The 8,490-nt window shown below is 33.6% G+C and overlaps 2 protein-coding genes across 2 annotated transcripts; one reads left to right on the top strand and one right to left on the bottom strand.

Moving 5' to 3' along the window:
* Positions 1-857: 857 nt before the first annotated feature.
* LOC148549903 (uncharacterized) lies at positions 858-2,405 on the top strand. Its single transcript, XM_088496270.1, has 5 exons — positions 858-892; positions 1,208-1,283; positions 1,369-1,838; positions 1,970-2,033; positions 2,136-2,405. The coding sequence occupies exons 1-5, from the start codon at positions 858-860 to the stop codon at positions 2,403-2,405; spliced, it is 915 nt and encodes a 304-aa protein (XP_088352396.1).
* Positions 2,406-3,264: 859 nt separating this feature from the next.
* Positions 3,265-5,859, bottom strand: LOC148549902 (replication protein A 70 kDa DNA-binding subunit B-like). The gene is made up of 10 exons (XM_088495842.1): positions 5,683-5,859; positions 5,287-5,560; positions 5,077-5,176; positions 4,741-4,950; positions 4,484-4,619; positions 4,232-4,392; positions 4,013-4,127; positions 3,746-3,937; positions 3,518-3,658; positions 3,265-3,432 (listed from the first exon to the last, which is right to left on the bottom strand). Exons 1-10 carry the CDS (start codon positions 5,857-5,859, stop codon positions 3,265-3,267), a joined length of 1,674 nt encoding a protein of 557 aa, XP_088351968.1.
* Positions 5,860-8,490: the final 2,631 nt, after the last annotated feature.

The following is an 8,490-nucleotide window of genomic DNA, read 5'->3' as shown; positions in this document are numbered from 1 at the left end:
ACAGTATTTTGTTGGTTATTTTAGTTTATGTTATTTTTCTGTATCAGTTTATCTTTGGGGATGTACATTGTCAAACTGATCTTGCTCATGGTCTTTTGGCTTTGATGAGTTGAACTTATCGGAAAAAAAAAAACATGAAAAATAACTTGATAGTATATTTTGTGTTCAAGTTTTCATTTTATGAAGTTGTTTAATTGTTTGAATTTTTTAGTTGATGACTGAAAAATGGTTGAGAGGAGCGTACTAAATACTTAATTGATGTTTTTGTTTAATGTTGGATGAATTTTATTTTTCTTAATGTTTAATTTGACATGAGTAGTAATGGAACTTGATTAGTGAATTATTACTAATTTTAGTTTATCTTCTGAGAGATTTAAAGGAATATTTATTACTAATATTAGGCATGTATGGGAGATCAATTTTTGCAAAATAAATTCTCTATTGTTAAAGCAAATCATTTTAATAAACATAAATAAAGAGAGTACTTTCGTTTTAGTCATGGCCTAACAGGCCCCGCCCTCGAAACCATATTTTTTCCTCATTTCCAAACTCAACTTTTATGTTGTTTTAAGCAAAGCAAAGGCCTATTTAGCGAGTTTAGTGCCAGGTCTAATCCGTGGTTGTGCCTATCAGCCGAGGCCCCAAAACTTCGTCCAGAAGGAAACGGAAATAAAACTTCTAAACTACATCCTTTGCAGATTATGTTACACCATGTGAACGGTGAACCCGGTACTCCACTCGCTGCCATAGAAGCATCACTTGGTTCCTTGCTTCATTTCGGAAACCCTAAACCCTACCAACTCTCAACTTGTTAACCCTCAAAAGACCGGTACCAGAAGAGAAAACAAAGCGTAGGCATGGCTATTTCTGCTTCCAGGAGTGACATTAACAGGTAAAAAAACTTCAACCACCATACTTTCATGACTCTATATTTTTCATTGCATACTATGAGACACATGCATGTGTCTTCCTTAAAAATCAGAGCTTTATACTTCAAAGTGGGTACTTGTGTGAGAAATTTTTTATTATTTTTGAATATCTATCTATGGGTATAAATTAAAAAAGACGTAACCCTTACCACGAACAGTAGTCGCTTCAAAACTGAATGGGTGAATGTTCCTGAAAATGCAATCAGTTTTTGTGAAAAAGGTTACTTACTAAATGAAAATAGTACAATCTAACATTGTTTACCCTTTCGTTAACACAGAAGATTTATGGCAACAATGAATAGTTGGCCTTCAGATGATGATAGACTTATCAAGTTTCGTCTTGTCAAAGTAAAGGTAAACTGATTTTGTTGTAATTTTAAGTTACATAGAATTAAATTTCAATTTCCACGGCGACTGAAATATGTTCATATGATGTTAGGGCAAAAGACATTTTCCCAAACACTTTTTAGCAAGATATGGAAAAGAATTTGGTAATACATGTTTTGCAATTGATCACTGTGACAACTGCTTGAAGATTCAGTTAGTCGGTAATCATATGAATAGAGTTATAGAAGAAGACACATTTGAGACAATTAGAGCCTTTTATCAAGCAGAAAGAGATGTAACAGTTAAGCTTTGGTATGTAGGCTTTGGTCTCTTTTATCTTTCCCTGTGGGATAAGATGAACTTTGAGTTAGCTTTGACCCAAAATCCAAATTTCTATGTGAGAGACCAACTAACCTCTGACAAACTTGATGAAATTGAACTGAATTTGAATCTAAAGTACGTACAAAAGGATGAACAACCTCAAGTGACCTCAAGTAGCGGTGATTCACCTCAGTCAACAGATGTTGAAGAAGTAGTAGGCCCTAACACGGCTGATCCTGTCGAAATCGACAATCACATGAGGTAAGATGACTCTTACTCCATAGTTGATTTTGTGACTTTTGTCATCCCATTTCATTCCTTTCAACAAACATAATCATAGAAATCAATTATCTGACAATTACAATGTGTTCAAATTTGTTGATCTATGTTAGAGACATAATTTTTCACACTTACTCCAAAGAACTCCAGCCAAGTGACATTGGAGCCAGCAGACTGGTAAAATAACACAACACTACTATGAGTCTATGTTGTATGGTTCAATTAATTTAACCTGTTAGCAATTATATTAATAATTTTGTTTTGGAATGACGCCCACAGTATGTGCCAGTTGACTTCGCAGAAATATTGAAAACATTCGGAGATGCTGCCATTTGGACAATAATAAGTCCCCCTTCGCCACAGGGGTCTACTTTTCTGTTCCAAGGCCATCAAAATCCTACTAATCCTTTTGATATCAGGTTTGGACTCGGATGGCAGGATTTTTGCAAGGCACATGTGCTGAAACCAAAAGATCTTCTAGCCTTTAGGATAGTCTGCAAACGTAATTTGCGAATGATGGTAGACATTCGAAGGTATCCGAGAGAGTAGAACATCCGCAAGTCTTGTGAGAAGATACATTTTTATGAGCTGAATCCTGATATATGATGTATCTTTTGAGCTAGAGTTATCAACTGATGTAAAACATCATCTAATATGATGAATGAGATATTGAATGAGATATTGTATTAGGTTTTCCTTGCCTCTGCAGTTTAATCTTCATTTTAAATTAGTAATTGTCTTGTCTGAATACTTTGTAGCAAGAGAAACAACTTCTTAAACATTGCCCAACATATATATATATATATATATATATATATATATATATATATATATATATTAACCTGTTGTGATGAAAGCCACAGGATGGATATTGAATGAGATATTGTATTAGGTTTTCTTTGCCTCTGCACTTCATTCTTCATTTTAAATTAGTAATTTTCTTGTCTGAATACTTTGTAGCAAGAGAAACAACCATTGTACTAATACTTCAAGTTGTATACACTTGCTACACTGTTCTTTAAAGGTATTTCAACATCAGCGAACAATTTAGATGATGAAAAAGCTTGTTGAAATTTCTGACTTTATTTTCTCATATAACCATATATATATATATATTGACTAATGAATTTTCGAACAAATGAACTACTAAAATGAGCAGCAACCAAATTTCATACTAATCTTTTATATATATATATAGCTAAATATACATACATGCACCTTGCACCCACTTACACCTACCTTCATCATTCAACCCCTAACTAATTAGAACTTACAACACCTTGAACTTAATTCCCATGTACTTGACATTACACTACTAAAGCAACAACATGTAATATAACATATTTAACATTAGTTTTACAACATTAATTCCTCAATTCACCCTTATGCAAAACAACTCAAACTAAGATTACTCTAGCTTCCTCTTTCCAGTGTTTCTTTTAAATGTCTTGTTGCTGGAACCTTGACCATCTGGAGTACATATCCCTACCGTGATAGCATTGTCAACAACCTCACCGACCACCGACTTAACGGGACTGGCATGGACGCTTTCACATTTGCTTTCAGTTGGGGAGTCCTGCGTGCACAAAAAAATGTAAGGCCTTCTAAAACATAACATAATATAAATTAACTTTTTGGATTATCTTTAATTGCCTTCTAACCTTCAATGCAGATATAAAACCCAACGCATTTGCTTCTGATTCAGTTTCCAATTGGCAAGAACCATCCAAAGTGGCACTAAAACTTTGATCCCCTTCATGAGAACCACCACCCAAACTGGTTGTAAAACTGTGAACCCTTGCCTAAACCACCAAAACACACTACTTGTAAGCAACAAAAGTAGGTAGTCTATTAACGAACAAAACATGTTAAACCGGATGCCAGCATACCCCAATATTAACGGAAGTCGAAGATTCCGTCGAATAAAGGCCTATCAGCGACTCATCATCACTTATCTTAACTACATTGTAAGGCTGGTCAACCGACCTGATATTCCGATACGTCACAGACAATTTAAACAAATACTTCCTTTCAACAATCGCATCGAAAGCTTTCGGATACGAACTTCCCGGGTATGTATCCTATGTTTTGGCAATTAACAACTTAGAAACAGGTCTTGCCGATAATTGAAAATATTATTAATCACAAAGACTTACAGTCGGATCACGTATTTCACTGGCTGATTTGCCAACAATAGTCTTGGCTTCTGAATTCCATAAGGTCACCTTAATACAACCGGTACCATCAGTAAGGATGACAGCAAGACGATATCTATAAACACAACACAATTGTAATGGCAATTAGGAAGACCAACTTGTATCGTGACACATGCTAAATAAATGCACATGAATACATCCTTATTGTCATCTAATTACCTCAGAGCACCATTAAACCCAACCTTTCTACAATGATCACACCAATAGCGGTCCTTATTTGGCTGCACTTTTCTGGGACATGTGTTGCACGATACGTAGAACCAATCCTTCAAACCCACATCGACAGAAACTATGGTACCAACAACCCAACATGATGTCTCCTAACCATTTAAAAAAAACATAACGTCTTTCCATCAACAGAACATAAAATAAAGGAATGTTTAAACCCAAACACTCAACCAAAAAGCTCACATGGTCCAAGTTGAGAACTTCTTCCATTGACTTGATTGGAATTGTTCCTCGAGATATTTCATCAGAGACGGAAGGTTGGCCATGACTCTCGATAAGATTGATTCTCTGAGAAGCTAGATCACCTTGCTCAAGTAAACTACATAACACAAAAAATATTGAACATAACACAGCACAGTTTTTATTGTTAAAAAAAATTATGCATATATGGAGAAAAAACTAAAGGAATTGACCTTCCCTTTTTTTCATTTTTTGCATACCTCTTCTTGAAACTAATAACAGCAGGGAAGTCAGCATTACAATATACTCGAGAAGGGTCAAAGCTACTTTGGATGTTAACATCATTCAAATATACATATGGTTTAAAAAGCTGGGCAACCATAACTAATGGCTCACAATCTGGCCTATGCAAGAATGTAACCACTTCATCAACAAAGGTGCCAAATAGAGTACACTTCATCTTATGTCCCCTAAAAACACAGGCAGAATGCATCAATAAGAACACCACCAAAGTGACACAAAAACAGCTAATATAAAAAAGATTATAACCACGTCAAAATTCATTCAACAACAAAAGGAGAATCAAGAAAACAAACTCTAAATCCTCCAAGTAAACCACCATGCGTTTAGTGTGTTGCCCAGTTTTGGTAACCAAATCTCTTGCATCTTCTTTAGCTACCACATGACCAATGCAATCTACATAAGACATGGAAAACATACTCTGATCACTTACTATTCACTCCGGTTCAAAGTGACCAAGAATTAAAGAAACCATAACAGCCTAGAATGAAAGACCGAATACTAACCGATCAAGTGGTTTTGAGCGACAACTGAAGCCATTGCCTCAATTTCTTCATACTTTGTGAATCGAAACGGGTTGAAAACAAATGTGTCAGGGGTGAGTCTAGACACAGACGTTTTCATATAAAAACTTAGTTTATATTTGTGAGGTGTAGTCCTCACTGACTTTCCATAGCCTTGCACAATGAAGTTCTTCATGGAATAGATTTCATGCTCGCGGATAACACTCCTAAATATCACAATGCTGTTCCTCGGTACACTACAATGGATCCGATCACCCTATATGAACAAAAGCCAACCACATAAAAACAAAGAAAGATTTAATATAATAAATTACATTAATAAACCCACAGGCCTGGGCACACTAAAATAATAACGATTTCAATACATGATACACTTACCCGTTCATCCTGAAGGATCATCTCGATGCTAAAAGCTTCATCCGGATTCCACTGACTCGGAACCTCGTACAGTCGAACAACGCCCACCACCACGGACCATTCTAGTTTAGACGGGTTGATGTCTGCCACACGATCAACTCCATGGGTTGCACTATTTGAAATACTAAGCGTGGCCATCTAAAAGTGTGTACACCTTCTACACAATCTTGTGCAACAAACATGTATATATACACTACCAGCTGCTCGAAAGGCAGACCAAGAAATTGTAATAAAAAGTTGCTATTGAAATGTGTTAAAAGAGCGGGAAAGTTTAACATACTTTATGCATGTCTAATCCAACATGGTGATCCTCCAAATCACTTATCAACCAATGAGAAAACAGGAACTTCATTTTATTGCATGACCTTGGGATTGCCGAAACCAAACTGAGAAGGAGAAACTTGAGAAGTAACCAAATGCTGCAAACTTGAAACCAAACTGAGAAGGAGAAACTTGAGAACTAACCAAATGCTACAAATTTCTAATGAGATTGGTTATTAAGCTTTATTTGGTAGCAATGTGTTAGCAATGTATAAATAGGGAGTACACGTGTCAATGTGTTAGCAAGGAAGGGTTTGTTACACTGTTTTGCTATTCTACTTTTAATATTATAAAGAGAAGGAGAAACCAAACTGAGAAGGAGAAACTTGAGAAGTAACCAAATGCTGCAAACTTGAAACCAAACTGAGAAGGAGAAACTTGAGAACTAACCAAATGCTACAAATTTCTAATGAGATTGGTTATTAAGCTTTATTTGGTAGCAATGTGTTAGCAATGTATAAATAGGGAGTACACGTGTCAATGTGTTAGCAAGGAAGGGTTTGTTACACTGTTTTGCTATTCTACTTTTAATATTATAAAGATTACATAGTGTTTGTGTGCTTCTTTAATCTATTATCTCATATTTGCTAACATTTTTAATTACATGCTTTGTATGAATACATCTCATAACATTCTTAGTATACAATTTTAGATATAGTAACAATATATTTGTTTTTAAATTATTTTTACTCGACATTTTTGGTATACTAATACTTTATGTATCACTCATCTTTTTTAAAATAATAACTCTAAGTCTCAGTCTCCTTGATGTTATTTTGGAAGAATATTATTATATAATTTGGTATATTTGAAAAATTATTATTATTATCATCATCATCAAGAAGTGTCAATATTATTATCAGTAATTTATATTATTAGATAAAAAAAAATCGAGTTTGTCATCAGTTTCAGTGTCTCGTTATTATGGAAAAAATTTCCAAAGTCCAGAGTGCTGATATAATAATACATCTATACTAATATATTGTACTACAAATGTGTACGATTGTTTTCCAAGTTCTAAATAAAATCACGCTCGTTCAGTGCTAGAGACCAAATCATGGGAGAATGAGTTAAAAAGAGACCAATAAGTATTAAGTAATATATTATCTTGGTTGAGACTATCGTTGTATATATGAAGCAGGGCACCCGATTCGATGGTCCCAGAACATTTGGACCATTAAATGGTCCCATAACAAAACATGTTTTAAAAGTTTTTTTAACAATTGCTATATAGTCCTTTAACTAATTTTAATTACAAATTAACCCAATATATTTTATTTAATTATAAAAACTATTTTTTATTTTATAAATTATTATTTTATCAATCATCTATTATGTTTGTTATTTGTTAATAATAAAAAACAAAAACAATAACGAATTAGATCTTCCATGGATCGTAATAAAACTTTTGGCCATTCGAATGGATTAAAAGTTTATATTTGATCTGTGACGTTCGTGATGAACCATAAAATCGTGTTTCCTTGAAAACCAATCGATTGGATTATCAAAACAATCGATTGAATTATAACTCAATCGATTGGATTACAGTTTATCACAAAATAATCGATTGAAAATTGCAAGGCAGCATGATTTTCGCATAAATCAATGGATTGGTCATATGACCCAATCGATTAAACGATGAATAAATAGTGAATTTTTGTAATTCAATCGATTGTTTATACTCTCCAATCTATTGAATGCTTGAAAACAACCTGAGGTCTCACAATTCAATCGATTGATTTTGTTACTCATCGATTGAATTCACCAAAACAATATAGATTTGCCAAATTCAATTGATTGATTGTGTATGTGAATTCCAATTTGTTAAGGGCAGTTTATAACTGAAAGTTCACTTATTAGGAAATTATCTAAAGAAAATGCTTTTATTATGTCTCTTAATTCTCAACATTGATTATTGGAACTCAACAATGGCTCAGATATTTGCTGGCTATTGCAATTTTGTCAAGTCTTTATAATGGAGGCATATTGTTTCTCAAAGTAAAAGGAAAACAATTGCTTCAGCCCAGAATGGCTGCTATCATTGACTTTGCAGGAGACCAGGTTTGTTTGCAATTAATTCTTTTTTCTTTGATCTTCATCATAACATTGATTACTTTGTGGGGTTTTGTTTTTTTTTTTAATACAAAATTTGAATCTGTGGCTAGTGAGGGATGGGGAATCAAATTCAGGGCCATTAACTAGATTTGAATTGTCAGATGGTTTCATTTTCATTCTTAAAGACTAGTATTTTTTTTCTCTTTTTATTTTTTGGTATTTTTTTTTTAAATTAATTAGCATTCTTATTGATTTTTTTATATAATACAACAGAAAATTATAGTCCAATAATTAAAGAATCTATAATAAATATAACTCGAATTAACTAATTTTAAATTTTTACCAAAATTGTGTGAGAGACAAAAAAAATTTACATAAAACAACTATAATTCT

This window comes from Arachis ipaensis, chromosome B8 (assembly GCF_059453495.1).
Source record: "Arachis ipaensis isolate K30076 ecotype BB chromosome B8, ASM5945349v1, whole genome shotgun sequence".
Lineage (NCBI taxonomy): Eukaryota > Viridiplantae > Streptophyta > Magnoliopsida > Fabales > Fabaceae > Arachis > Arachis ipaensis.
This window is presented reverse-complemented; position numbering and strand designations above follow the sequence as displayed.

What these genes read in the sequence shown, in the direction of transcription:
- LOC148549903 (XM_088496270.1), top strand. Translation starts at nt 858, where the DNA reads ATGGCTATTTCTGCTTCCAGGAGTGACATTAACAG. An exon ending in GAAATCGACAATCACATGAG is followed by an intron (nt 1,839 to 1,969) that starts GTAAGATGACTC and finishes GATCTATGTTAG; the next exon opens with AGACATAATTTTTCACACTT. An exon ending in ACATTGGAGCCAGCAGACTG is followed by an intron (nt 2,034 to 2,135) that starts GTAAAATAACAC and finishes TGACGCCCACAG; the next exon opens with TATGTGCCAGTTGACTTCGC.
- LOC148549902 (XM_088495842.1), bottom strand. Translation starts at nt 5,859, where the DNA reads ATGGCCACGCTTAGTATTTCAAATAGTGCAACCCATGGAGTTGATCGT. An exon ending in GGGTTTAATGGTGCTCTGAG is followed by an intron (nt 4,128 to 4,231) that starts GTAATTAGATGA and finishes TTGTGTTTATAG; the next exon opens with ATATCGTCTTGCTGTCATCC. An exon ending in GTTTTATATCTGCATTGAAG is followed by an intron (nt 3,433 to 3,517) that starts GTTAGAAGGCAA and finishes TTGTGCACGCAG; the next exon opens with GACTCCCCAACTGAAAGCAA.